Below are 27889 nucleotides of genomic sequence, written 5' to 3'. Positions count from 1 at the left end.
ATACAGGCCAATGGACCACAGTGGAGAGCCCAAAACTACACCCTCACATTTTTGATTGAATGGTTTTCAATAAGGATATCAATACCACACAATGGGAAAGTGATAGTCTCCTCAACAAATGGTATTAGGAAAACAGGATATTCATGTACATATGAATGAATTTGGACCCTTACCTTACACCATATACAAAAATTAACTCAAATGGAAACCTAAACATAGACCTGAAACTATAAAACTCATAGAAGAAAACTTAGGGAGACATCCTCATGACATCATAACAAGCAAATATTCCTTGACATCAAATACTTTGGCTACCTGATGCAAAGAACTGACTCATTGAAAAAGACCCTGATGCTGGGAAAGATTGAAGGCAGAAGGGGATGACAGAGGATGAGATGGTTGGATGGCATCACCGACTCGATGGACGTGAGTTTGAGCAAGCTCAGGGAGTTGGTGATGGACAGGGAAGTCTGGCGTGCTGCAGTCCATGGGGTCGCAAAGAGTCAGACACGAATGAGTGACTAAATTGAACTGAACTGATGACACCAAAAAAAAGCAACAAAAAGAAAAAAAAAAACAAGTAACAAATAGACAAATGGCACCATATTAAACATATAGTTTGACCGCAAGCTCATACTGAGCCAGGTCACTCTTAGAAGGTTGAGGATCTGTAATGGATTCCAATAAAACTGTAAAACTGTTTATGACTGTGCATCTTTTTAAAAACCTTAAACCTTGGGGTACACTTCCTGGGGTTGAAAACCACTGATCCAGAGCCCTGCAGGCTGGACCTCCTGCCCTATTTCTCCTGGGGGCATGTGCTGTATTTTTATGGCAGGGAAGAAACACAGAAGCTGTCATTGTCCCCCACATCAGGTGTAAGACCTAACTTTGGCCTCCCACACTCCTCTTTCTTTGCACCCCACTTCCTCATCCCATAAACTTCTCTGTGTACTAGAATAATCTATTGATGAGAATTCAGTATCTCAGTCCTACTCATGACTCAACATGAGAGTTGTGGCCCCTCTCTCCTGGAATTGCAGTGAGGACTAAATGAGATGCACTGTGTGCCCAGAAGTTGAATGTGAGTTTGGGCTATGAGGGCCCAGAGGTAATGACATGTGACCTTGGTCCTTCAAGGAGGAGGGAAAAAGTTGCTGACCTATTGCTGACAGCACCTGCAGGGTCCCAGAGTTCTTCTTTCTTCCTCTGCCCTTGGGGTTTCTCAAGAGATCCCCCCCTTGCTGCTCCCTTGCCTTAGGGACTATGGCAAAGATCACCAAAGCATGAGGATGTTCCAAGGAGTGGAAAGGCTTTAATAAACATGACAAAGGGACTGGGTGAGGGGGAGGAAAACTCTAGATCCAGCCTTTTTCCCATTTCAGTGCTGAAGAGGAGGGAGAGGGCTCGACCCTGTTTCCAGACGCAGAGGCAGCTGGAGGACAATCCCTGGAAGTCTCCTCTACCCAGCAGAGGGTCTGAGGGGAGAGCGAGAGAGAAGTCCCTGCTGGTGCTGCCAGGAACCCGGAGACCTGAAGCAGCAAGCTGACCTCTGAGGTCAGGAGAGGCCCGGAATCAGGCAGGAACATCGGAAGTCAGAAGGGTAGATGGACTGAACAGGTAGGGAAACTCTTGGGTCCCTATACAGCATTGTCACAGAGGGGCTCCAGGGTCCGCTGGCTCCAAGGACTGAGACCCACAAGGAGGCACCCCCAGACTGAGACACTCACAAAGGGGCCCTGACGTTTCCCCTTACTCTATTCAGCTATGGTCCGAAGAGGGTCTAGAGGGAGAAGAGAGGACGGGGGTGGGGGGGGCACCTGGGTGGGCAGAGGAGGCTGAGGAGGGAGCGTAGGAAGGGCATGGGGGGAAGGGACGGCGGGAGGGGCCCTCTAGCTGCTGTTCTGCTGCTCCTGCTGGCGGATAAGGTTGGCGATAGGACTAGTGATGCCTCCTATCAAGGTCCAGTACTCGTCAAAGCTGATGCGTCCGTCGTGGTTGGCATCCAGGTTCTGGATGAGCTTGTCAGCAGCCTTCCTGTTCCCCGTGTCCTGGGGGAGAATCAAGGATCAGCAGTGTTGATGTGGCAGCTCTACAGCGGCTCCAGGCAGGACCCCAGGCCTGGGCTGCTGCTGCCTTGGAAAATGGGAACAGAGCCCTCACTGGCTCAGGCCTGGGCACGCTGAAGACAGAGGCCTGGGTGGAGTTGAGACCCTGGTTTGGCGGGGAGTAACTCTGAAAGGACAGAGAAAGCAGTTGGGAAGGACACCCGGAGAGGACAGGGCTTTGGGGGCTGAGGAGGGGTGGGGGTGAGGAAGGCCAGGCCCTTGGGTAGGGGGAACCTCACCGTCAGCATATGGTTGAGCTCTTTCTGAAGCATCTTCCGGAAGCTGCTCTTGCTGATCTTGTTCTTGACCAGGCTGTGCTTGGAGACATATTTGTAGAAGTTTTCCACCAGGACGACCACCGCCTTCTCCAGCTCCGTGTAGGAGTCCGCCATCTCACTGCCTCAAGTCTCACAGGGCCTGGGCACCAGGATGAGGGGAAGTGAGGACACCTCACAGGCCACATCTCTGCCTAGGTCTCCCAGCCCCTGTCCTCCCACTGGCCCCACTCCCTGGTCCCCTGGCCCCCCCATGCTGGCCAGCCAGACCCCAACCTCGGGACGGGGGAGGAGGCAGAGAAAGGAAAACCCAACAACCCAGGGTTGACGTGGAGGTGGGCCTGGAATGAGAACTATGTGTCTCCTCTCATTCAGGTGATCTCCAGCTCAACTGCCTCAGCAGGTTTTCCAGGCCCTTCCCCAGCCCCAGGCACTGGGCTTGTCAGAGCCCCAGAGAGAAGAGAGGATCCGTGGGAAGACAGTGAGTGCCAGCACCCATCCCTCTGCCCTCTCCATACCCGGCCTACCCAGGGTCCCTGCCCCGGGAACAAGTACAGCTAGAAACTGTTAGGATGGGCCATGGGAGCTGGGGAGGGACAGGAGCCATATCCCAGGTGGCCTGAGACCTGGCCCCAGGCAGCAAAGCAGGAGGCATGGACCTAGGATCTCCCTAACCCTTCAGTCTGGCTCCAGGACAGTGCGTTCAGGGTTTCTGGCCATGGCTGTCCTTCTCTGGTTAAGGACAATATCCTGATCCACTAGGTCAGGCTTTGTGCAGGCCCCCAACCAACCCCCGGCTAGCCTAACCTCCCTCATACCCTCCCTCATACCCACCTCAAAATATACAGCAGGATCCAAGGACTGCCCCCCCCAACCCCATTATCTAAGGAGGAGCCAGGCCTGGTCCTGCCCTAGCTGGAGACAGCTGGAGATGGAGCCTCCGCAGCCAGCCAGAGGCTACATACGTCACCCCCTCGCCCCAGGACAAAAGGCACTCACATTCCAAGCGGATACAGCCAACTGAATAACAGGATATGAGGGGAGCAGGCGGATCTACTCTGTGAGTCACCGCCCATGCCCAGAGCCCCCCCAAGTGAACCCTGGCAAATGAGCCTTTCCTCCCACCCCCAAGCCCAAGGATGAGTTGCAGCCGCCTTGCCCATTGGTCCTGGCTCTGGAAGGTGGACACCGTTATCAGGGCATCCCATGGTTCGCTTTGGAAGGGAGGTCTGCTTCCCCGGGCCCCACCACAGCCCCTACCCCTGCCACCTGCTTTCTAATCCCTTCTTGGCTATCCATCCCTCTTCCTGTGCCCTTTACCCTGCCCTCTCCACCTAGCTGAAGCCTGCCCAAACCGCACCTCCTGGGGAAGGTTGCCCTGACCCTTGCCCTCAGCACCCTCCTCCCCTGACTCCCACATACTCTCAGCCGGTGTTGGCTGGGCCCACTAGCTAGTGTGGCTGCAATCTCTTCTAGGATCTTCTCTCCTCAGACACCAGACATTCCTTGAAGCAAGGATGGTATTTCTTATATGCAGCCATTGCATTTCCTGAACGAAACAGTAGGACACGGAGACTTTGGGACCACTTTTTAAAATCCAAGATATACAACCACCCTGCTTTTAATCTCTGCATCTCCCCTCGCCCACATGACCTGGTCAATGCCTTGCTCAAGGTAGAGGTTCTATAAATATTCCACCTCCTTCCAGCCCTGACACCAGGTATCCAACGTCCCTGACCACCCTTCTAAAATGTCTCTTCTATGAAACTTCTTCTAAAGGAAGGGTGAGATTCAGAAGGACAAAGCCAGGATGCAGGAAGGAAGGAGAGTTGAGAGGGAGAGGGGTCAGGCTGAGGCAACTCTGACAAGGAATTCTCCCCTTCTCTCCCATGCCTCGTCCACCTGACCATCTGGTCTGTGGCCAGAAGGATGAAATATGGGACCAGAACTATAGGAAACCATACTCTTTTTCCAGTGAAAGTGAAAAGTGAAAGTGTCAGTCGCTCAGTTGTGTGCAACTCTTTGCTACTCCCTTGGACTATATATAGCCCACCAGGCTCCTCTGTGCATGAAATTCTCCGGGTAAGAATACTGGAGTGGGTTGACATTCCCTTCTCCAGGGGATCTTCCTGACCTAGGTCTCCCACACTATAGGCAGATTCTCTTCTATCTGAGCCACCAGGGAAGTCCTCTTTATTTATTGTGTGTAATTGTGTGGTTCAATGTTTACACCTTTGTAAGACTTTCATACAAACGCTCTAACGTTCACAAATGAAGACAAAAGTGTTTCAGTCCATGAACCGTCTGCCTTCCTGCACCTGGATGGGGAATGGCCCAGGCCTCTGATCAATATTCCTGAGGATTCCTGAAGCTGCACTCATGTCAGCAAGAATTCTATCAACTGCTCTCAACTAGGCTTGGGAGTAGGGAGAAAGTTCAGAGAACCCCAGACTTTACCCATCCTAGACCTTGTTCCCCAAATGAGGAATTCTGTGGGAAATACGAATAGGAAAGGGTGGGACTACCCTGGTGGTAGGATGGATGAGAAGCCACCCACCAGTGACATGGGTTCAATCACTGTTCCAAGAAGTTTCCTCCAGTAGCAGAACAACTAAACCCAGGGAGCACAACTACTGCGCCTGCATGCTCTAGAGCCTGAGAGCTGCAACTATTGAAGCTCCCATTCGTAGAGCCTGTGCTCCAGAACAAGAGAAGCCCCCACAATGGGAAACCTGAATAACACAACTAGAGAGTAGTTTGCGCTCACCCCACCTAGAGAAAGCCCGTGCACAGCGACAAAGACTCAGTGCAACCATAAGTAAATAAGTAAACAATTAAAAAAAAAAAAAAAAAAGAGCAAAGGGAAAGAAATGGGTTTGAGGGCAATGTGCCTCTGTCCCTCTCCCCCCTGGTCACCCACTCCCCTCCCACCACATGCCTTCCTGGAGCTCAGTTCTGCCCTTCCTTTTTACCATGTCTCAGCCTCTCCCTGGAAAGACATAGGTGAGCTCCCAGGAGACATCTCAGCACCTACTGTCAAGCACACAGTCACCTAGAGAGGTGGGTTTCAGATCCCAAGCTTCCCAAAATTCCCCACCCCACCTTCTAGTCAACTGGACAATGCCGGAGTTAAAAAATGCTCTTCTGAAGTTTTCCTGAAGGAAAGATATCAGAGGCTAATAGTCAGGTGTCATCATACCTCCCTCCCCTGGGGGCCAGGAGACAGGCTCTGTCACTACACCCATTCCAAGGTCACCTGCCCCTCCTGCCTACTCAGTCCTCCCACCAACCAGGCCAGGGGGTCCCCAGACAAGGGGCTGGGGGGAAGAGAGGTGGTGGGCCTTCCCATCAGCCCCTCCCTGGGAAGGGTGGGACAGGAGGTAACTCCTACACTGACTTTCCTCTAAGCAGATCCTGGCCTGAGAGTGATGGGGGAGGTGGACAGTACACTTCAGCCTTCCAAAAAAGCAGGAATAGAAGGATTCATCCTCCAAAGGACCCTCTCAGCTGGGGCCCCCAACCCGCCTGCAAAGTTCTCATTGTCTTCACCTTGGCTGATTCATCAATGAGCAACCAAGAGGCCCCCACCCCCACCCCGCCCACCTCAGCCCAGCTTGCTGACTTCTCCAAAAGCTCAAATTGCCCTGACACCACCTTCCTGGGTCTCAATCACTCCAGCCCCACCCTCTTACCCCCAGGCACTGGGCCCCACCCCTCCAAGGGCCTCTTCTTCACCCCCTCATCTCTTTAACTCCCCAGTCCCCTTCCACATGGAGCCCACACACTCTAAAACTCACCTTTTCTTCCCCACTCCACACATACTTCTTGAGTCTTAAATTGTTCCCAAGTATTGGGATATGTCCCTAGACTCCTATCCCTCCTAGTCATCTCCCCTCTAGAGCCTAGTCCACCCTCAAGCCTAAATTTGGCATTCTCTGCATCCCTTCCATTGACCTCACTCCTGTATCCACCATTCATTTGTTTACCTATTCATCCATTCATTGACTCATTCATTCATTTCTTTCTTAATTCACTCATTTGCCCCAGCTGTCTCCAAAGCACAGGAAGGCACAATCTAACACCAGGCTGGTAATGCTTTACTCTATATGCAAGGCTGTTCCCAACTACTTCTGCAACCTCTACAACTCCACTCTCTCTGTTCCCCCTCCTCTAGCTCTTTTCCCAGTCCCAGAAGCTAATATCTCAAACAAGTGTCCCTGCCTCACCCCTCCTCACCCTCATAGAACTCACAGCATCTAATACACAAATATACACAATCATAATAAGCAAGGAATTCTGCCACTTCTGATCCTCTCTGCTTGAGTGATCCATCTACCTTCCAAACACTTCTGCTTTCAGAGTGTGTAGCTGGAGGAAGAAACCTGTTCATCTGAATTTTTTTTCCAGACAAGTTAAGCTGGAAGAGTTTGGTGTGGACACACACACACTACTGCACTTGGCCTCACCAACACCCAGACAGTGCCTCTCTAGTCGAAGGGGAGAGTGTGAGCCCCGCTTCCCAGCACTCCAGGGCTCCATCTCCCAGCATCCCTGCCCTCACCCCCACCCTCCTGGACAGGGCAGGGCAGGGGAATGCTCCATAGGGCAGGTGGCTCCACCGAGCAAAGCAAGTCAAGCCAGAACCTGCCTGAGTCCTGAGGTAGAGAAGAAGCTGCCCAGTTTCCCAGCCCCTCTCCTAGAATTCAGGCTCCAGGGGGCCTCACCCAGGTTTCTCCTGGTCTCATGGGCCCCTCCCAAGGAACAGCTCCCAGAGCACATGGGGTCAGCGTCTGGGACCTGCTGGAGTCAGAGGTACAGAGAAGCCACCCAGGTGCTTCCTCCCCTCCTCAGGCTGCTCTCAGACCCCCTGGGCCCTTGCTGGCTCCTCCTGGACCTCATCACCTGTCCCAGGACACGGCTCTCAGAGCCCAGCGAAGCCTGTGTCCAGGATCTGGCTACTCCCCAATCCCCGCCAACACACATCTGCCCTGAACTGTGGGGAAAAATCGGATCAAAGCTCCTCAACACTTTGCTCAGTGGCCCAACCTGGGGAGAGGATCCCAGGCAGCTGCTGGGCTGGGGAAGGGGGTCTCACCACTGCATCCACTCCTTCTGAAGGCCTCTCCAGCCCCCGACCCCACCAGAAAGCTCCATTCCCAAACTGGCCTTTGGAGAAAGTTAACAATTAACGAAACCTTCCTGCTCAGTCTCTGCAGGGCCCCCCTCCTCAGGCCCCTTTCACCGCCCCTAGTCCCGGCCTCCCAAGCCTGCGGGGGCCCCTCGGCAGACCCAGACCTCCCAGGACGGGCCTGGGGTGCTCACCTGCCTTCTCGGTCCACTTCCTCTCCTGCGGGGCTCTGGGGCCTGGGCTCTGGCACTGCCAAGCAGCTCCCCGAGCTCAGCCCAGCCAGGACTCCTCCCCGCTGCACTCCCAGATTCTGTCCCACTCCCTCCCGGCCCTGCCCGGCAGAGCTGGCTCGGTGGGGAGGTAGTGACTGAGCTCCCTCTCGACTGGGCCCTGGGGTTGGGCCCTTGTTAAAGGGATACACACCTTTTTTAACACTCTTCCGCCCCCACCCCAGAGGGAGTGGTAGAGGTGGTACTCCCCCAACCCCACCCTCCTAGCCCCACAGGCTCTGAGCAGAATTTACAACTTTGAGAAAGGAAGGGAAGGACAGTCACCTGCCCTACTCACCTGGGGTCACTGGGAGCCCAGTTTCAGCGGCCCCTAACAGACAAGTTCAGTTAGCGTTCCAGGCCGGCGGACTGGCCACAGAAACTATGACTGTTTGGGATTTCAAGAGTAATGCCCATTTCTGTCGGCTCCAGTCAGAAGGACCCAGAGTGTGGCTGCTTGTCTTCCCCATTCAGCGCACGCATCCCTAGGACCTCAAGTGCAACAGAGAATTCTTCTGCAAACGACCCCTCTATCCCTTTCTGTGAAATACCATAGGAAACTGGCCATGGATGTCCCAGAGGCAACAGCTGACTCCAGAAGGGCCCCATCCCCCACTCCAGTGACTTAAGCTCCCTGGCCTCTCACTCTGCTGTCAGCCTCTCTGCTGAGTAGTTACATCACATGTCCAATCCCATTTTACAGATGAGGAAACTGATACTCTGAGATGATGCCCCCAAGTTCCAAAGATAGTAAGTGGCAGAGCTGAGATTCAACCCCAGGTCGGTCAGCCTGTTTCTCAGCCTCACGGTTCCCTTTCTGCTAGTCATGCAGGCTCCAGCACACCTGGGTTCATATCCTTTTCCCCACGTGTGCATACACGCTCCGCTCTCCTGCCAGAGGGCCAGGCCACTGGCAAAGTACAGCTTGTCCCTCAGAAAGGACCAGGTCCCCCACCTTTTAGGCCTGGTGCCCTCCTCAACCCAAATCGATGGGAGAGTGTGAGTCCCCCCAGTCACTTCCACTGCCAACCACTACACCTCCACATGTACCACGCCACCCAGTGACTCTGTCATTCACCCCCACTCACCCCAACTCCTTCTTACCCATGGACCCTTGGGAGGGGAAGTAGACCAATCAAGACAACGTCTTTCATTTTTTTCCATTTTTTTTTTATTAATCAAATGATACAAAACAACCATCATCCTGTAAATGCCCAAGCACCCAGCTGGTCCTCTCACTCCCAGAAGTCACCCTCCTCAGCCTCTCCCCGACCCTGCTCTCTCTCTCTTCCCCTGCCCCAAGCCAGGGAGACAGAGTCCTGAGAGGAGGCTGAGGCAGAACTGGGGACAGGGAGGGAAAGCACTGGACAGTTTGGGTTGGGGAAGAAATTAGGAGGGGTAGTTTCATAGAGACCCTTCTTAGTACCAAATGTCCATCCCTATTGCCACCCGCTCCAAATCATTTCCCACAGCTCAGCTCCTCTCTGCCCTTCCCCACTACTAAATGACATGGCCCTTACCCCATCCTCAACCCTCCAGCAGCCTTCCACATATGTCCCTGGCCCCAACAGCTCCCCGAGCCGCCCCCTTGGTGGGGTCCTCTAGACCCATAAGCTCCACAGGGATGAAGTACACAGAGGCCCCAGAAGGGCCATTATGAACCTAAACCCTGCAGAGGTGAGGCAGGTGGGGCTGGGAAATAGTGTGGGGGTGGTAGGGAGAGGTGTTTAAGGTCCCCTTTCCCCAGCATCCCACCCAACCCAACCAGAATTCCAGGGGAAGGTTTTCAGCTCCCCTGGACAGTGTTCTCCAGCTTCACACTCTTGGCTGCTTCTCCAATCAGCTCCCAAAAGCTCCCGAACTCCAGTTTAGAGTCATTACAGTTGCCCAAGTTGGCAATTTTCTCTTCCAGCCCACAGTTGCTCTGCAAGGAGGGAAGACACCACAGCTCAGACAGGCAGTTCCTTCCAACCTTCCCACCCCACCCTGCCCAGGGGCAGGAAGCAGGACCTGAGCCTACCTGGCACTGACAGGGGAAGGGCTAGGGGTTGCCAGTGCCAGGGGCCGTGGCAGTGTGGGTGGGGTCTTGGAGCACATGCTTGGGAAGTCTGGGTACTGCCTGGGGCGGGGTTCACTCCCTCAGTACCGGCATGAGGTGGGGCAGCTGCTGAGTGACCAGGTCCCGTAGCTCGGAGGGAGTCAGCGTCTCCTTCCCACCCTCCACCGAATACTGGTGGAAATTCTTGATCAGGGTCTCAATGGCCCTCTCCACATCACTCAATTCCTGGGCATCCTGAGGACAACGGACATCGCCCACGTTAGGGAGGCCTCACCCACCCTATGACAGCCTGCTTCCCCAGGAGCCCGACAAAGCCAACAGAGTAGAAGACAGCTGACAGGCCCAGGGGCCCTTGCCCACCTCAAAGCCCAGCGTCTAGCACCCTTTGCCCCCACTGTCCTCTGCCCTGAGCCACGGGTTGGGCAAGGCTTCCTTCCGGCCTCCCTCCAACCTCCAGGCAGGGCAGGCCTCCAGACATGAGGCCCAAGCATCCTCTTCAGGGGGGCCCATCTTCATCACCCTGTGTGGGCACCAGAGAGGAGGTTCAGGTCTCACAGGCAGGGTCTGGAGTGCAGAGCAAGGCCAAGGTGAGGGGACAGAAGTCAATGGGGGACACAGACCCTCAGGGTGAAGGAGAGGAATGGGAACAGAAAGGTCAGGAATGAATGGGCCCACCTCAGCATTGGCTGACCGACACTGTCCCATGGTGCTTGACGCGCTTGGTCCTGTGGTGAGAGTTTTGTCGTCCTACAGCAGGCCCCAGAGGAGCTGATGGCTCATGATCTGCTCAGAGGAGAGGGGTAGCTGAGCTAAGGGGAGAACTCAGCATTTCTTGCTCAACTATCCCCTTTGGCTGCACCCCAGATATTCTGTGCCTCACCCAGGTGGTCAGAGCCAACACCACATAAGCCCTTCCCTGCCCAGGCTCCAGGAGCTAAGGTCACAGCCCCTGGGCCTACTATCTAGAGGCCTCTCCTTAGCCCCCCACCCCTGTTCTGTACACACACACACACACACACACACACCAGCCTCCAGGGCCTGGTCCCCCAGACCTTCCCCTGCCAGACTAAGCTAGGATAGGCTATGCATGCCCTCTGAACCTGGTTCAGTCCATTTGGGTGAAAAGCCCTGGGTCTCCTTACCCGCTGGCAGCCGCTGAGACAGGACTGAAGGAGCCAGCTCACCTGAGCTCAGCTCTTATACCTGGGGGGAGGGAGGGGAGGCAGGGGGCTGGGCCTCCCAGCTCTAGCTGGGCCACCCAGCTCTAGCCGCCGCCTGAACTGTGAGCCTGCAGCGGGGGCTCCACCTCCTAGGGCCCCACCTCCATTGGCCACAGTTCCGGGAGCCCGCCCCATCCTGGCCAAGAGGAGGGAATCGTGGAGAGCTGGGTCTGGGATCCCCCTGGCCTCAGACCAGCAGGCAGAGTCCAGGGAAGAAAGGGGAGGAGAGGCTGCAGAGGGAGAGAGGGAGGACTTAGAAACACAGTGGCATGAAGCCTGGGAGGGAAGGCCTGGAGGAAAAGTAAGACAGAGAAGCAGAGGGGCTCTGAGAGGCTCTGAGTCAACCACCAGGAAAGAAGGAGAAGCAGAGGCTGGTTAGGGCCGGTTTTGTGGCCTAGAGGGAATGAAGGACACGTGGCTTGAAATATGTCCCCAGGGATCTCTCTGTCCTTTAATGTGTCACACACACACTCCTTTCCCCTCAAGGCCAATTTAGATAGTGACACTCAAGCCTGCCCAGACCCCAGCCTTCCCCAGTCCTGAGAGAAGAGACTTGGGCCAGGAGAAAGGAGCCAGAGAAGGGCAGCCTGGTGGAGGGAGCAGACTGAGTGTTGTCTAGGACTTCCTTTCAGTTCCCTGCAGCAGCTAGCGCGCAGGGTATCTGTCAGCTAACAACCTCTGCAAACTGGTTGGGCTAGCTGCTCCTCCCTCCCTCAGAATTCCATATCTTCCCTAACCAGAGACTGCATTGCAACCCCTTTCCCCCAAACACACAATCCAGCACCCACGATGACATCCAGGGAGACTGGACAGTAGTTTGAGGTGGGGGGACTCAGCCCAACCCCAGGGGCCCTCCTCCAGCTGATGGGGAGGAAGAAGGGAGAAGGCAGGGGAGTCAGTGTGGTCAGGCAAAGCTCAGAGCCAGAGTCTCTAGGCTCCTTTCCTAAATTCTGAGATCCAGGCATACCTCTCAATGTCCTTCCCTGGTCTCCTTCCAGGGTTCCTCTGTACTTTTGCCCTCAATTGGGCTTTCCTGGTAGCTCAGCTGGTAAAGAATCTGCCTACAATGCAGGAGACCCTGGTTCAACTCCTGGGTTAGGAAGATCCCCTGGAGAAAGGATAGGCTACTCACTCCAAATTGCCAATATCCGCTGGATCATCGAAAAAGCGAGAGAGTTCCAGAAAAACATCTATTTCTGCTTTATTGACTATGCCAAAGCCTTTGACTGTGTGGATCACAATAAACTGTGGAAAATTCTGAAAGAGATGGGAATACCAGACCATCTGACCTGTCTCTTGAGAAACCTGTATGCAGGTCAGGAAGCAACAGTTAGAACTGGACATGAAACAACAGACTGGTTCCAAATAGGAAAAGGAGTACGTCAAGGCTGTATATTGTCACCTTGCTTATTTAACTTATATGCAGAGTACATCATGAGAAATACTGGGATGCAGGTCAGGAAGCAACAGTTAGAACTGGACATGAAACAACAGACTGGTTCCAAATAGGAAAAGGAGTACGTCAAGGCTGTATATTGTCACCTTGCTTATTTAACTTATATGTAGAGTACATCATGAGAAATACTGGGCTGGAAGAAACAAGCTGGAATCAAGATTGCCAGGAGAAATATCAATAACCTCAGATATGCAGATGACACCACCCTTATGGCAGAAAGTGAAGAAAAACTAAAGAGCCTCTTGATGAAAGTGAAAGAGGAGAGTGAAAAAGTTGGCTTAAAGCTCAACGTTCAGAAAACTAAGATCATGGCATCTGGTCCCATCACTTCATGGGAAATAGATGGGGAAACAGTGGAAACAGTGTCAGACTTTATTTGGGGGGCTCCAAAATCACTGCTGATGGTGATTGCAGCCATGAAATTAAAAGACACTTACTCCTTGGAAGGAAAGTTATGACCAACCTAGACAGCATATTAAAAAGCAGAGACATTACTTTGCCAACAAAGGTCCATCTAGTCAAGGCTATGGTTTTTCCAGTGGTCATGTATGGATGTGAGAGTTGGACGGTGAAGAAAGCTGAGCACCGAAGAAGTGATGCTTTTGAACTGTGGTGTTGGAGAAGACTCTTCAGAGTCCCTTGGACTGCAAAGAGATCCAATCAATCCATCCTAAAGGAGATCAGTCCTGGGTGTTCATTGGAAGGACTGATGTTGAAGCTGAAACTCCAATACTTTGGCCACCTCATGCGAAGAGTTGACTCATTGGAAAAGACCCTAATGCTGGGAAGGATTGGGGGCAGGAGGAGAAGGGGACGACAGAGGATGAGATGGTTGGATGGCATCACTGACTCAATGGACATGGGTTTGGGTGGACTCCGGGAGTTGGTGATGGACAGGGAGGCCTGGCATACTGCAGTTCATTGGGTCACAAAGAGTCGGACACGACTGAGCGACTGAACTGAACTGAACCCACTCCAATGTTCTTGGGCTTCCCTGGTGGCTCAGACAGTAAAGAATCTGACTGCAATACGGGAGACCTGGGTTTGATCCCTGGGTTGCGAAGACCCCCTGGAGGAGGGATTGGCAAACCACTCCAGTATTCTTGCCTGGAGAACCTCATGGACAGAGGAGCCTTGGCAGGCTTACAGTCCATGGGGTAGCGAAGAGATGGACATGACTGAGTGACTAAGCACACAGGGGTGTCTGTGTCTCAATGAGAGGACCCTTCCAGAAGTGTCTTATTCTTTTTTTTTTTTGGCTGCCTCTGAGGTATGTGGGACCTTAGTTCCCCAACCAGGGATTGAACCCACATCCCCTGTATTGGAAGGTGGAGTCTTAACCACTGGACCACCAGGGAAGTCCCCAAAGTGTCTTATTTTGAGAATTCTTCTGAAAGGGTCTTAATCTGGGGACCCCCTGAGGGTATTTCAATTGCAGTGTTTCTCCAAGAGTGCCTCAGCCTGAGGTCTCTAATATTTCGGTCTGGGCATCCCTCTTAGGGTATCTCTCTTGGGGGAGCCACTCTGGAATGTCTCAAATGGACCCTCAGAGTCCCAGTCTGAGGGGTTCCCTCTGAGGTTTCTCTGTCCAGGAGTACTTACAGGACAAATCTCAATCTAGGACCCTTTTATGATGTGTGATGAGGAGATTGTCTTAGATTAAACGTTCCTCTGGACTCAGCTGCCTCAAATGATAGCCTCCTGACAGTAAGGCAGTGCCAGGCCCTGGAAGGCAGCACCTGCTGAGTTGCCCCACCCCTGCACCCTCTGGTGGCAGATAGTGTAAACCGCATGCCTCTCCAGCCAAGAAGGATGAGAACAGGGTCCAGTGTTCCCAAACACCCATTGAGACAGGATCCCAGTTCATCACAGAGGCCCTGGAATTTCAACCCAGTTTCATCTATTCTTTTTTTTTTTTTTTAATTTGTTTGGCTGCACCGGGTCTTAGTCGTGGTACACGGGATCTTTGATCTTCACTGTGCAGGATCTTTAGTTAAAGCATATGGGGCCTAGTTCCCTGACCAGACATGAAACCCAATTTCTCCACAATGGAAACGCAGAGTCTTGGCCACTTTACCGGGGAAGTTCCAGTTCCACCTATTCTTGTCTTTGTGACTTAACCTCTCCAAAATCTATTTCTTCATCTTTGATACAGGACTTAAAAATAGTACTTACCTCAACAGCCCGTGAGAATTAACTAATACAAGAAAATGTTCAGCACCATTTCTGGCACAGACCAAGCCCCTCAACACATGTTCGCTGCTATCATTACCATCCAAGGACACAAACCCTAGGATTAAGAAAGTGAAAGCCAAGACCAAGCCCTAGAGCAGCTGGTGGGATATAAGTCCCCTCAAATGTCCCAGAGATCTCACTCTACCTTTCATATATTCACTCATCAACCATGTATTACTGAGTATGTACCCAATCAAGACCTGATGGTGCAGAATATTTGAAGACGAAAAACATTCTTGGTACTCAAGGAGCTCATAATTTTCGGACTTGCCCTCAGGTAGGGGCAGAGTTTTCCCACCCCCTGGTCTCAAGAGAAGAAATCAGGATGGGTGTGAATAAGGAACATCTGTGTTTCAAGGAGAAAGCTTTATTTGCGGGGAGTGGGGTTCAACCCAGCCATGCCATGCGCGCCCCCATCCCAGCCAGCTGGCTTCACTTCTTCCGGATCTCCAGGGCCTTCTCCCTCCTAATCTCCTTTGCCAGCTCCCCAATCAGTCTCCAGTACTCGCTGAACTTGAGCTCTGAGTCCTGATTCACATCCAAGCTCTTCATCTTCTCATCTAAGGAGCCCACATCCTGAGGAGACACCACAGCAAACAGTGGAGTTAGAAATGACTGTTTTGACACAGGGAGACAGGGAAGAATTGCCAGTCACTATTCCCTTCCCTCAAAGAACACTAGGACTACCCCCACACCTTCTGGACGAAGCTGCAGCCCCAACATGGCACTGCCCTGGTGCCCAACTCCAAGGGGAAGCAAAGGATGTTAGTGCAGAACCTGGTTATAGTGTTTGCTGTGGTCTAAATACACCCACCATGGTGGATTGTGAACCATAAACATGATGTCACTGAACACAGAGTGGGTAAGAGATGCACACAATGGGCCTTCAACTACAGGTACCAGTAGGCTTCAGCACATCACTCACCAGCCCTGGGATAAGCCCAAGGACACTTGGGGAGCCCTTGTAGGCATAGACTCCCTCTGACCACCCTCAGAGCCTTCTCAGGCCACCCTCCTCCTTCACAGAAAGTTGGACGAGTTCACAGCACTTGGCTGCCTGCTTGCATAACCATAATGCCTTCTCATTCTTCCAGCTGGATCACTAGCCTGGTAGATCAGGGGAATGGCCAGGACACAAGGTATCTGGTTTTCTAGGGGGTTCTTGGCAAAGTCTCTCCCAGCAGACCTGTGAAATCTAAGGATACTCTAAGTCAGAACACCATGATCAAAGGATTTGTTGCCAGATGAATAACCACAACAGAAAAGTTGACTGTTGAACAATGGATCCATGTCAACCGAGACAAGGATGCCTCAGGCACAGCGCATGCCCAACATTTGAATCAACGTTTGGATGAAGGCTAAGAAGGCTTTCCAGATCTATAGACGGCGTGAAACTAATTCATAGAAGAGCTCAACAGACTTTTTTAAAGGTCACAGTCATGCTTAACTGTAAAATACTATAAGCATTGCCAGTGGAAAGCAAAGATGTCCAGTGTAACACTGGGAGGGAGAGGGGAAACATACAATTAGTCAAGAGAAAGAAATAAAAGGTAAAATTGTTAAGAAAGAAGATGTAAATTCACCTCTTATTATATTAACAATTATATAGGAAAAACCAAAAGAGCAATAAAAGATAACATTTCAACAAGTGTAAGCATTTAATAGTGCTGACTGTTCCAAGCATAAGGCAGAACATATTACATGCTTTACATCATTTACTCTTCATAATCTGGTAGAATGAAAGGCTCCAGGAGCACAGGGACCTTGTCCATCTTGTCCACCACCATAATACCAATGCCTGGGAAAGTGTTTGGCACACAGTGGAGGCTTGTCCACTACTATAACCCAAAGCCTAGGACAATGTCAGAACAGAACATAGTAGGCACTCAATAAATACTGACTGAATAAGTGCAAGACCAATCCAACAAGAACAGTATTACTATGAGTCCAGTTCACAGATGAGAAATTAAGCCTCAGAAAGATTAAAGTACTAACCACAGATGACAAACTGGACCCTGTATTTGAACGTAGGTTGTCTAACTCAGAGCTTATGCTCTTAGCTGCAACTCTGTAGTTCTTTCCCCAAAAACCGATTAAAAATGATAAATTATCTGGTGACAATATTAATACTCAAAAACAAATACCATTTTGGAAATATAATATGAAAGATTTCACTTAAAATAGTAAAAAATAAAATAAAGCACTTGGGAAAAATGTAGAACTATATTAAGCTTTTGTGAAGAAAACTGAATGAAGGATATGAAAGAAAACATGGATAAGATTGAGGGCAGGAGAAGAAGGGGGCAACAGAGGATGAGATGGTTGGATGGCATCATTGACTCAATGAACATGAGTTTGAGCAAACTCCAGGAGACAGTGAAGGGCAGGGAAGCCTGGCGTGCTGCAGTCTATAGAGTCACAAAGAGTCAGACAAGGCTGAGCGACTAAACAACAACTAAGAGTGAGACACTACTCTAAGTGCTGAAAATAAAACAGTGAGCAGATTCCTCACCTTTATGAAAATAAGAATGTTTCCTACAATGGAAAGGAAGGAAATTACATGTTACTTCTTGGTAACATAAAATTATATAATGGAGGAACTTCCCTGGTGGTCCAATGGCTAAGACTCCACACTCGCAATGCGGGAGGCCTGGATTCAATCCCTGGTCAGAGAACTAGATCCCACATGCTGCAACTAAGACTTGGCGCAGTCAAATAAGTAAATAAATATCTTAAAAATAAATAAAATAAAATTATGTAATGGAGGCTGTTGTGAAGAAACTGAAAAAACAGCTCTAGGTTAAAGGGACAGAGGGCTATCCAGGTGGCACAGTGGTAAAGAATCCACCTGCCAATGCAGGAGATGCAAGAGACGCAGGTTGATCTCTGGGTTGGGAAGATCCCCCAGAGCAGGAAATGGCAACCTGCTCCAGTATTCTTGCCTGGGAAATCCCATGGACAGAGGAGCCTGGCAGGCTACAGTCCATGGGGTCGCAAAGAGTCAGACACGACTGAGCAACTAAGCACACATCAGTCCTAATGTCTTAGGCTTCCCTGGTATCTCAGCAGTAAAGAATCCACCTGCAGAAGATGTGGAGATGAGAGTTCATTCCCTGGGTCAGGAATATTCCCCTGGAGAAAGAAATGGCAACCCACTCCAGTATGCTTGCCTAGAAAATCCCACAGACAAAGGAACCTGGCAGGATACAGTCCATGGGGTCACAAAAGAGTCAACAGGACTGAGCGACTCAACAGCAACAAAGGGACCTAGCACAAGGAGGTGATCTCTGTACTCAGTGGTGAAGGAAGGTCATGCTGAGGATTTGCCATCTGAGTCAAATGAGGAATAAGCCTAGCAGATACCTGGGGGATTAGCATTCTGAACCAGGAGAGGAAAAGCAGAGACGGTAAGTATAAATAACTCTCACTGCTTTTGAGGAGTTTTACTACAAAGGGGAGCAGAGGTGTAAGGCATAGCTGGAGGGAATTACAGGGTCAAGGGCGGTTTTTGAGGAGTTTTACTACAAAGGGGAACAGAGGTGTAAGGCATAGCTGGAGGGAATTACAGGGTCAAGGGCAGTTTTCTTTTAAGACAGGATTGCAAACTGATCAGAACAATATAGTAGAGAGGGAAGTTTTAAGATTTTTTTATGTGGACCATTTTAAAAAGCTTTATTAAATTTGTTACAGTATTGCTTCTGCTTTATGTTTTGATTTTTTGGCCACAAGGTATATGGGATCTTAGCTCCCTGACAAGGGATAGAACCCATGTCCCCTGCATTGAAAGGCGAAGTCTTAGCCACTGGACTATCAGGGAAGTCCCTACAGAGGGAAGTTTGGATGATGCAAGAGAAGAGAGGAAGAATTGGGAGAGTAACATCTTTCAGAAGGTGAGACGGGATAGGACTTAGCACACCAGCAGAGAGACTGGCCTTAGCAGCAGAAACAGATCATTCCCATAACAGGAAGGAAGGCAGGAAATGTGCTGATCAGTTAGTAAATTTGGAGGAGGAAGCACATAGAAGTTTCCTGATGGCTTTTCTTTTCTCAGTGAGAAAAGTTCTCAGTGACCAAGAGACCATGAGAAGAGGTACTAGAGTTTGAGGAGAAAGGAAAAGTTGTGAAATAATCTGAAAGGGCTTGTAAATGAGTCAAGTAGGGAAATGGAGAATGACCAGGCATTGCCAACGATCACAGGTTTAAAGTGAGGCAAGTCAACATGGAAGTATATTTTTCTCCAGCCAAATTCAGCTGTGTGGACACAGAATGGTGGGTTTCACCAGCAAGCTAATGGAGCTGAAATGTTGGATTTAACCTGGGTTGAGATTTTGCCAAATTAACTAGGACAGAAAGAAAGAGAATCAAGGGGGGTTGAGCAAGTGATTATAGTGGTGAGCCTTAGAACCCAGCAGAGTAAGAAGGGAAATGAGGTCTCAAGGCATGGTGATGGAAGATGGAAAAGTGTTAACTAAGGTCAAGAGACTGAAGGTCCCAGTGGAGTCAGAATGGTGGAGTGGAGGAATGAGATAGAGGAATAGAAGTGGAATGACAGGGGGTGGTAGATGAAGAGAGGCCTGAAACTGAGATTGTGAAGATCATGCACTGGTAATGACAAGATCTAAAGATCTTCAACAGGGCAGTGGGGCAGAGAGGCAAGAATGGTGAGATGCAGGAAGACAGAATCTTTGAAAATAAGGAATTCAAGAAATCGAAAGACCCAGGTGTTGAATGAGTTGTCTGTGTGGCTTCTGACAGTGGCAATGATGAGAAGAAAAACAGAAGCCAGAAGCTGAAGAGCTATAAGTTGTACAATTAGAAGAATTTCAGGCGTATGTATGAGCTTCCAAGGAGCTGAGGGTCTCATGATGAAGAGGGAATTTCCTGGCAGTGCAGTGCTTAGGACTTCACGCTCTCACTGCCAAGGGCCTGGGTTTGACCCTTGGTCAGGAAACTAAAAAATCCGACAAGATGCCCAGGTGCAGCCAAAAAGAAGAGATGGGGAGAGCGGGGGACGGGAGAGGGAGAGTGGGGGAGGAGAAGGAGAAGAAACTATGATTTGGAAGTTGCAATGAAAAGCAAAGAGGTCACTACCTGCATTTCCAGGCCCAGAAGGAATTAGATTTGGAAGAAAAACCAGTCATTATTTGACAGGGCTACAGGGAATGCTGTATTTTCAGGGGAGAGCCTGACGTTTCCTGTGAGAAGAGGAAGGGAGAAGTTTAAGGATGTAGGAGATATTGCAAATGATAGGCTATGAATTTCAGAGACTAGTTTGTAGGGTTTTTTGGGTTTTTTTTTAATCCATATTCACACACTTTCGTGTGCCTGGGAATTTTCAAAAGGATGTAAATGAAACTGTGAACAGCCTAGGATGATGTGCCAACCCAATGCACATGAAACGTAAATCCCTACCCCATCCTGTAAGTAGGAGGGAAAGAATGATGCTGTCAGTTGCATTACCGAGGGGATTCCCAGAGAGTGTGGGGAATAACCACAAACCACTTACAGGAACCTCCTGCTTTGAGATTCTGCGACTCTATGAGTTTGGCTGTGTTTTTATTTTTAACAAACCCTTTCCCATAGCTGGGCCTCAGTTTCTATACATGTGAAGTGAGGAATTTGGACCATGTTTTCTCTTGGCCTCCTTTCAGCTCTGATGGTCTATGAATCTTCCAGAAACCAGCTTTGGGTCCAGTCCTGTGCTGGGAAAATGAAACCAGAGAGGCACAGAGAGACCCAACAAGAACCCAACAGCATCGTCTGACAGGAGCACAAAGCCGGTTGCAGCAACACACATGCACTCATAGTATTACCTAGTTACACACACACACACAAACACACCAGGTAAGAACACCCAGAACCATTTACACATGCAGTTGCCACACCCTTCTTCTCAGTACACCTGTGGTCACCTTATGCTCAGCAATATCTCCTCACAGACACAGTGTCCCACAGTCACTGGCTCCCAAAACCCCATGCCCAGAGACCCCCACCTACCTTGAGCAGGTGAGGCAACTGCTGAGTGACCAGTTCCTTAAACTCATTGACGCTGAGGCTGCCCTTCCGGCCTTCTCGCCCTGCAAAGGTGAAGAAGGTGGTGACCACTGTCTCAATGGCCGCTTCCAGCTCAGTGAGTGGCTCGGCTGCCATCAGGACCCTGCAGCTGAAGCTGATGTCTTCACGGGGCTGGCCCACAGAAGGGGGAAGGAGAGGAAGGAAGAGTCAGGACAGGCCAGAGGACCCCTTCCCTGGCACTGCCACCTCAAGTCTCTGCCTGAGGAAGCCTCACAGGGAAAAAGAGAAGGGACAGGGATGAGGGGATGGAGCTTGGGGAAAGGGACCAGGCAACAGTACCTCAGTGTAAGGAGGCAGGAATGCTCACTTCCAGAAACCCCTTCCTCTCTAGGTCTCACAGTCTGGGGATCGTTTTGCTGTGTCCGTGTCTCAGGGACCCCTGTGCGTTGGTCCTTCAGTCTGGAGACCCTTCTGTCTGGGAGGAGGCTTTCGGACTGGGGTCTTTCTTTGGACTCTTCTCAGTCTCGTGTGGCCCCTCTGTGGGGTTTAGTCCCAAGGGCCCTTTCTTGGAGTTTCACCAGCCTCAAAGGGTCATGGGGTTGTTTGTCTCCAAAGCTTGTTTGTGCAAGGACCTGGGTCTCCACCCGCCTGCACTGCACCCGCCCACACTCACACACACACACTGGCCGCTCTTCCCAGCAGAGAAGCCGGGGTCTGGCAGATGCCCAGCTGTGGTCAGGGCTGGCTCGGTCTGGACAGAACCCGCCTCTCTGTCGCCCCACTCACATCTCCCCTCAGGGGCAGCTGGGCAGAGTGTGGAGCTCAGGACCCCACAGCCCTCCCCGCTCTCGTCTCCCAGAAAGGGCAGTCTGGGCTTGGTACTGGCACTCACAGCCAGAGGCAGTGGTGGAGGGGGTTGGTGGGGGGTGACGGCTGGGGCCATGCCCACTCATCCTCCCTTTTCCAGCCCACCCCCTCCCCTCTGTGAGGACTGTTGCTGGATTTCCCAAAGCCATTTCCTGAATCCCAGTCTAAGCCAGGTCCAGGGGAGGGACTTGGGAGCCCAGGGCGGAAAAAAATACTCCCCAGGCTCCCTCCGGGGTTAAAGGGAAAGACTCACCAGGGCAAGGAGATGGGGTGCAGCAAGCAGGAGCCCCAGGGCTGTGGTTTATAAATGTCCAGGAGGGAGGAGAGAGCCCCTCCCAAGCCCGGAGGTGTCAAGTTTCCGTCGTAGATTGTGGAGAGGAGACCCGCCCAATCACGCCTACCGCATCCCACCCCCGCTACAGCAATCAGGCCAGGAACCCAGGCCCCACAACCCAGCCCACCTGCCTCCACTTGGTGAGGGAGGGGACTCGCCTGGAGCTGCCTGGCCAGATCCCACTCAGCAGGCATCCTGGGGTCCCATCGCTCCCAATACCGGCAGCCTGCTGGCCCACCATACCCCCTTCTCTAATCAGGTGTATGTACACTGCCACTGGGAGAAGGCACTGCAGATTGAAAAAACCAACTGGGGAAGCTCAGCACTGAAAGGTCCCATCTAAGAAACACCACAGAGGGCCTCCCAAAATGAGACCCCACTAAGGACCCTGCAGCCCAAGACCTCCACAGAGGGTCCAGACTGAGACCCGACAAACAGAGGGGGACCCAGGCTGAGTGCCCCAAACAGAGGAGACCCTGGATTGAAATCCCTCAGTGGGGTTGTCAGGCTGCAACCCCTCAGGGAGACTCCCAAGACTAAATTATTCACTGAGGAGTCCCCTCCAAGATGAGCCCCCTCAGTCAGGTGCACGCATCTCCTCTCTGCCCGGCTGCACACCCATTATTACTGGGGGCTGGGGGTGGGGGTGGAGCGTGGGAGGAAGAGCCCAGAAGGCCTCTCAGTGTTCCTTCTTCCCAGGACCTTTCCCACCTCCCTTCCTCCTGGGCCCTGCCTTTTGGGGCCCCCGCGTGGGGGTGGCATCCAAGGCTGGAGAAGAGGACACAGGGCAGCCTGTTTCAGCCCAGGAGACAGAGGGCGCCTCTGTCCACTCCTGGCCCCTCGCCCTACTGGGTGTCTGTCTGTGAAGGGGTGGAGCCGGTGCGGAGGGGGGGTCGCGGGGGAAGGACAACTGAAGACAGGTCTTCCCGCACAGCTCCAGTAGCCACATTTGCAGCCTCGTCTGCCTGTCCAGAACCTGCGCCCAGGCTGACAGTGAGTATCCTGCCCCATCTGCCCTGCTCCTTGCCCTGGCCAGCCTGGGGAAGAGGGGACTTCAGCAGGGCTCCAGGAGACTGAGGAGGAGGGCACTGCAGTGCCCTGAGGGTCTGAGAGGAGTTTTGGGATTTGGGGGAGACGTGGTTTGGAAGGTGCTGGGGGGAGGCAAGTGAAGGTCAGAGGGAAATCTGGGAGCTCGAGGAATGAGGAAGCCAGTGGGAATCCCAGCCACTGAGCTTCCAGGAGACCCAGCCCTCCTATCACAGAGCGCTCAAGAGCCCCTACAAAGCTCCCTCCATCTCCCAGGTGCTGAGGAGGAGACCCAGCTCTTGCCTTGCTTCCAGTAGCATAAGAATAAGAAAGCAGATGGAACCTCTCCTTCTGCCCACCCACCCACCAGCAGCCTTGGTCTATCTGCCACCCCACCCAGCCTTGCCCAGGTTCCCTCCCAGGGAACATGGAGGGCAGGGATGGCAGAGCATGGACCATGTGATACCTGGAAGAGGGGGCACTAGGGAACTATACCCACTCCCACCCTCCCTTCATATGACCTCCCTTTCTCCTCCTCCTCTTTCTTGTCCCATATCTCGGCTCCTCTTTCCTCTCATTCTTTCCCTTTGTTTTTCTGTCTACCCTCTCCCTGCCAAGGTCCTTTCAGAATGGCCCCTACACAAAATCCCAGGCTGCTCGAGGTCTCCAGGCAACCGCTAGGTGCCCTTCCTGGATGGGGCTGGTAACTGAGCCACCAGCACCCCTCCCTCTTCCTCCTTATCCCCTCTATCAGCCCCGGCTTGGGTTCCATCTCCCCCAGGTCTCTGTGACAACCGCTTCTCATGTCCGGAGTTCAGGTGACACATACAAGGGCTCCATTGAAGAGCTAGGATGTCATCTGATCAGGGCCCATTGTCTGACCCCTCAGGCCTGGGGAAGGATGGGGATACTTGATCTGAGATACCTGAGCTCCCCCCGGAGGCTGTGGAGGGGCCAACTGTCCCAAGGCCAAGGGAAAAAGGCCCCCTGGCTTGGTAGTCCCCTCTCTTCAACAGACCCCTCCATTTTTCCCCTCCTCTTTCCCAGCCCCTTGGATTCAGAAGACCTCATGCATTCAGCCTTTATCTCCCCAAACACATACCAGCCCCATCCTCCCTGCTGCCACTGTCCCAACATCACCCAAGTTGGCGTGGGGGCAGGAGTGGCCAGCAGCAGAGACAAGATCCCACAGGTATCTTCTCCCCTTCCTTGGGAGCCCTGGCTCCAGGGAAAAGACGCAGACATTCCTCTTTCCCTTCCCACTACTACCCAGTAGAAGGGCTGATTCTGCAGATAAGTAGGAGGAACCAAACTAGAGGTAACGGAGGGAAGCCAAAGTGACATGTTCAGGCTCCCTTGCCATGAATCTTGGACCACCCACTCAGACTGCCACCCTCTCCACCAAGCTGACCAAGGGCTCCAGGCTGACTCCTTGGTTACAGTGGGCCGCAGAGTCAATGTTAGAGAGGGGAGCCCAGCCCACCATCCCCAATAGCAGAGCTTGGCTGTGCTAGGTAGGCAATCCAAGGGTAAAAATAGAGCCAGGGGAAGCCAGACTGGGTCTTGTGACCACCCCTGCCTGCCTGCCCCACCCTCCTCAGTGTCTGTCCAGGCAGCCAGGAGCCAAGCAGAGTCCACTGCAGGCCTCTAGAGTCAGCCCAGCTCCAGCTGCTCTACCTCCATGCCCAAAGCCCTGACTCCCTCTGGCTAGGGTATGGATTGAAGGGCACAGAGAATGAGTCTAGAAGTTCTGTTTGTGTAAAATCTCAGGAAAGATGAATTGTGGTGGGGATCCGATCTCATGGCTCTTTGAGCTGTGGGACCCTACCCCAACCCCAACCCCAGGTACCCTAAGCATGGTCCCAAGCTCACTTCCATGATGGGACGTGGGTAGGTGAGCTTCAAGATGGGCTCTGAGCTGGAGACGGCGATGGAGACTCTCATCAATGTGTTCCACGCCCACTCGGGCAAAGAGGGAGACAAGTACAAGCTGAGCAAGAAGGAGCTGAAAGAGCTGCTGCAGACGGAGCTCTCCGGCTTCCTGGATGTGAGCACAGGGTGGGGGTACAGGGTGGAGTGGGGGAGGGATGGGGGAACAAAGTAGGCACCTCTCTGCCATCTCCCCACCCCAGCTCAGCCCAACCATCCATCTCCTCCCCACACACCACATCCCCCCACTCCCCTGGGTTCAAGTCAAAATGCTGTAATTTACTGATCATCTGTTAAGGGCTAGGCGATGTGTAGACGCATCAATAACAAAACACACAGTCTAGAAGGAAAAGACTGACACTTGAAAGCAAACCTTGAACACCAGGAAGCACCCAGGGCCTTAACAGAGGTGTCAGAAAGGATTATGGGAGAATATTAACCTAACTGAAGTGGGAGAGCCTCTCCAAAGAGGTGGCACTCAAGCCCGTGGAAGATTATTAGAGTAAGTAAAGACATTTTAGGAGGAGGTATGGTATCTGAAGTTTTCCCAGATGGCTCAGCCTCAGAATCCACTCCAATGCAGGAGCCGCAGGAGACATCCCTGGGTCAGGCAGATCCCCTGGAGGAGGGCATGGCAACCCACTCTAGTATTCTTGCCTGGAGAATCCCATGGACAGAGCACCCTGACAGGCTACAGTCCATAGGGTCACAAAAAGTTGGACATGACTGAAGCAACCTCACGCACACGGTATCTGAACAAGAGGATGGGAGAAAGAAGATGGCTCAGCCTCAGAATCCACTCCAATGCAGGAGCCGCAGGAGACATCCCTGGGTCAGGCAGATCCCCTGGAGGAGGGCATGGCAACCCACTCTAGTATTCTTGCCTGGAGAATCCCATGGACAGAGCACCCTGACAGGCTACAGTCCATAGGGTCACAAAAAGTTGGACATGACTGAAGCAACCTCACGCACACGGTATCTGAACAAGAGGATGGGAGAAAGAAGATGGCTCAGCCTCAGAATCCTCTCCAATGCAGGAGCCGCAGGAGACATCCCTGGGTCAGGCAGATCCCCTGGAGGAGGGCATGGCAACCCACTCTAGTATTCTTGCCTGGAGAATCCCATGGACAGAGCACCCTGACAGGCTACAGTCCATAGGGTCACAAAAAGTTGGACATGACTGAAGCAACCTCATGCACACGGTATCTGAACAAGAGGATGGGAGAAAGAAGATGGAGTATGTTCAGTAGTTTTGACTGAACTGAAGGATGCAGAAAAGAAGCCAGTAGAAAGTGTACCAGCTTTTAGATTTTATGAGACCTGGGTTCAAATTCTGATGCTACTACTTTCCAGCTGTGTGACTTTGGGCATGTTCTTTAAACACTGACTGTCAATTTGTTTCTTCTCTAGAATGGGAATAATGAAACCCACTTCATACTAATTGTGCTAGAATTAAATGAGAATGCTTGTAAAGCTCCTAGTGTAGAGCTTGTCACATTGTAGGCACTCAACATATGGTAACTGTTTTTATTATTCTGCCTTGTTAGGGAGCTAATTCTGTAGGCAACAGGAAGCCACAAATGTTTTGTTAGTTTTGAGGGGGGAAACAAGAGTCTCATAATTATAAGTAGTTTTCCTCTTGCTCATCTCTGCCTTTTTCTCCCCAATCAATCACCCCTCCCCCCATGCCCCTGATTCAGTGCTATTCATTTCCCTATATATCTATCTCTCCATCTCCTCCCTCCACAGGCCCAGAAGGATGCAGATGCTGTGGACAAGGTGATGAAGGAGCTAGATGAGAATGGAGATGGAGAGGTGGACTTCCAGGAGTATGTGGTACTGGTGGCTGCCCTCACAGTGGCGTGCAACAACTTCTTCTGGGAGAACAGTTGAAGAGATGGCCCCAGCGGGCAGCGCCCTTCCCCTCTACCTTGCCATACCTGCTCCTTCACCCTGCTTCCCCCTCACCTTACTTTTCCCTCCCCACCAACAAGGGCGCAAGAATATTGGCCAGGCCTGCAACTCCTCTTTCATTAAAGGCTTCTGTCTCACCAGCCGCCAGTTGCTGTCTGTCTCCTTTGGTAACGGTATAAAGTAGGTGGACAGTATAGAGTAGGTGGGGAAATGAAGGTTGCTCACTCACAACTTGCTTATTTGAGGAGAGATCTTTTTGGAGATAGGTCAAGGGACCGTTGCATCTTCCTATTTAAGGAATGCTGAAGGCCCAGGAAGGCTGGGATTCAAGGTTCCAGCTAGAAGTGGAGGATGTATGAAGCTGATATGTGTACCCGAGTCTCAGCTATAAAGGCAGAAGAATTTCCCTTCAACCTTCAAAGAATATTTACTGAAGACCTACCGTGTGCTAGACATCGTACGGGAGCTGGGGACGCAGCAGTGAGCCTAACAATACACAACCCTCAACGTCACATAGGTAAAACCCAGTAAGGATACCAAAACATTAAACTCACAAATACATGCTAGGAAGGAAAATGAAAGGATCTGATGAGCCTATATTGGGGGCAGGGGTGAAGATGTGTTCATTCACTCATTCTTCAAACATTTGAGCCCTTTATTGTGTGTCAAGGCATAATGAAAATCCCGTATAGGTCTGCATCAAAATCCACATGAATGGAAAATGGCGAGTGGACACGGAAACGGGAGGGGAGACACAAAGGCCCCACAAAATAAGGATTTAACAATATTCAGGCCAAGCTGGAGAGGGAACTGAAGAGGAAAATATGGACAGGCGGTGCTGAGAGGCGCAGAATCCAGTAGAGGTGTGCTCTGAGCACTGGCTCCCGGCCTCTGTTGGGGGTTTTGCTATAAACCACAATTCGCTTACGGGGGCCCGGGGTGAATAAGGGGAGTGCAACTACCCGAGTGCAAACTACCCGAGCCCGGTGGTCCGCAAGAGAGACCAAGGCACATCCGCTTAAAAAATTTTAGTTGGTCTGTTTTAGTTTCAGGG

The 27889-nt window shown here is 51.8% G+C and overlaps 4 protein-coding genes across 13 annotated transcripts; 1 reads left to right on the top strand and 3 right to left on the bottom strand.

Moving 5' to 3' along the window:
• Positions 1-1291: 1291 nt before the first annotated feature.
• Positions 1292-8431, bottom strand: S100A16 (S100 calcium binding protein A16). 5 transcript variants are annotated; one of them, XM_081494907.1, is made up of 3 exons: positions 8079-8431; positions 2348-2525; positions 1292-2051 (listed from the first exon to the last, which is right to left on the bottom strand). In XM_081494907.1, exons 2-3 carry the CDS (start codon positions 2498-2500, stop codon positions 1893-1895), a joined length of 312 nt encoding a protein of 103 aa, XP_081351033.1. In that variant the 5' UTR covers positions 2501-2525; positions 8079-8431; the 3' UTR covers positions 1292-1892. The 5 variants fall into 5 exon arrangements, with proteins under 5 accessions (XP_081351033.1, XP_081351029.1, XP_081351031.1 ...); XM_081494903.1 differs by lacking the exon at positions 8079-8431 and adding an exon at positions 7706-7828 and having other exon boundaries at positions 1292-2235; XM_081494905.1 differs by lacking the exon at positions 8079-8431 and adding an exon at positions 7706-7828.
• A 495-nt stretch (positions 8432-8926) lies between these two features.
• Positions 8927-11123, bottom strand: S100A14 (S100 calcium binding protein A14). Its single transcript, XM_081494902.1, has 4 exons — positions 10982-11123; positions 10515-10622; positions 9927-10073; positions 8927-9704 (listed from the first exon to the last, which is right to left on the bottom strand). Exons 2-4 carry the CDS (start codon positions 10542-10544, stop codon positions 9567-9569), a joined length of 315 nt encoding a protein of 104 aa, XP_081351028.1. The 5' UTR covers positions 10545-10622; positions 10982-11123; the 3' UTR covers positions 8927-9566.
• Positions 11124-15101: 3978 nt separating this feature from the next.
• Positions 15102-22813, bottom strand: S100A13 (S100 calcium binding protein A13). Of its 2 annotated transcripts, none has more exons than XM_081494894.1 (3): positions 21886-22813; positions 20748-20936; positions 15102-15326 (listed from the first exon to the last, which is right to left on the bottom strand). In XM_081494894.1, the coding sequence occupies exons 2-3, from the start codon at positions 20898-20900 to the stop codon at positions 15183-15185; spliced, it is 297 nt and encodes a 98-aa protein (XP_081351020.1). In that variant the 5' UTR covers positions 20901-20936; positions 21886-22813; the 3' UTR covers positions 15102-15182. The 2 variants fall into 2 exon arrangements, with proteins under 2 accessions (XP_081351020.1, XP_081351021.1); XM_081494895.1 differs by having other exon boundaries at positions 21105-21909.
• Positions 15670-26975, top strand: S100A1 (S100 calcium binding protein A1). Of its 5 annotated transcripts, XM_081494899.1 has the most exons (6): positions 15670-18157; positions 18480-18640; positions 20402-20594; positions 22901-22959; positions 24887-25039; positions 26671-26975. In XM_081494899.1, the coding sequence occupies exons 5-6, from the start codon at positions 24899-24901 to the stop codon at positions 26812-26814; spliced, it is 285 nt and encodes a 94-aa protein (XP_081351025.1). In that variant the 5' UTR covers positions 15670-18157; positions 18480-18640; positions 20402-20594; positions 22901-22959; positions 24887-24898; the 3' UTR covers positions 26815-26975. The 5 variants fall into 5 exon arrangements, with proteins under 5 accessions (XP_081351025.1, XP_081351023.1, XP_081351024.1 ...); XM_081494897.1 differs by lacking the exon at positions 18480-18640 and having other exon boundaries at positions 17584-18157; XM_081494898.1 differs by lacking the exons at positions 15670-18157; positions 18480-18640; positions 20402-20594 and adding exons at positions 20836-21110; positions 22226-22551.
• Positions 26976-27889: the final 914 nt, after the last annotated feature.

The sequence above is a fragment of the Giraffa tippelskirchi genome, chromosome 5 (assembly GCF_054371585.1).
Source record: "Giraffa tippelskirchi isolate mGirTip1 chromosome 5, T2T-mGirTip1v1.2.pri, whole genome shotgun sequence".
NCBI classification, from domain to species: domain Eukaryota; kingdom Metazoa; phylum Chordata; class Mammalia; order Artiodactyla; family Giraffidae; genus Giraffa; species Giraffa tippelskirchi.
Note: the sequence above shows the minus strand (reverse complement) of the source record. Positions and strands in the feature narration are given on the sequence as shown.

What these genes read in the sequence shown, in the direction of transcription:
- S100A16 (XM_081494903.1), bottom strand. Translation starts at nt 2,500, where the DNA reads ATGGCGGACTCCTACACGGAGCTGGAGAAGGCGGTGGTCGTCCTGGTG. An exon ending in AGCTCAACCATATGCTGACG is followed by an intron (nt 2,236 to 2,347) that starts GTGAGGTTCCCC and finishes CTGTCCTTTCAG; the next exon opens with AGTTACTCCCCGCCAAACCA.
- S100A14 (XM_081494902.1), bottom strand. Translation starts at nt 10,544, where the DNA reads ATGGGACAGTGTCGGTCAGCCAATGCTGAG. An exon ending in GTCGGTCAGCCAATGCTGAG is followed by an intron (nt 10,074 to 10,514) that starts GTGGGCCCATTC and finishes CGTTGTCCTCAG; the next exon opens with GATGCCCAGGAATTGAGTGA. An exon ending in AGCTGCCCCACCTCATGCCG is followed by an intron (nt 9,705 to 9,926) that starts GTACTGAGGGAG and finishes CCCTCCTTGCAG; the next exon opens with AGCAACTGTGGGCTGGAAGA.
- S100A13 (XM_081494894.1), bottom strand. Translation starts at nt 20,900, where the DNA reads ATGGCAGCCGAGCCACTCACTGAGCTGGAAGCGGCCATTGAGACAGTG. An exon ending in AGTTGCCTCACCTGCTCAAG is followed by an intron (nt 15,327 to 20,747) that starts GTAGGTGGGGGT and finishes GTGTCTCCTCAG; the next exon opens with GATGTGGGCTCCTTAGATGA.
- S100A1 (XM_081494899.1), top strand. Translation starts at nt 24,899, where the DNA reads ATGGGCTCTGAGCTGGAGACGGCGATGGAGACTCTCATCAATGTGTTC. An exon ending in AGCTCTCCGGCTTCCTGGAT is followed by an intron (nt 25,040 to 26,670) that starts GTGAGCACAGGG and finishes CTCCCTCCACAG; the next exon opens with GCCCAGAAGGATGCAGATGC.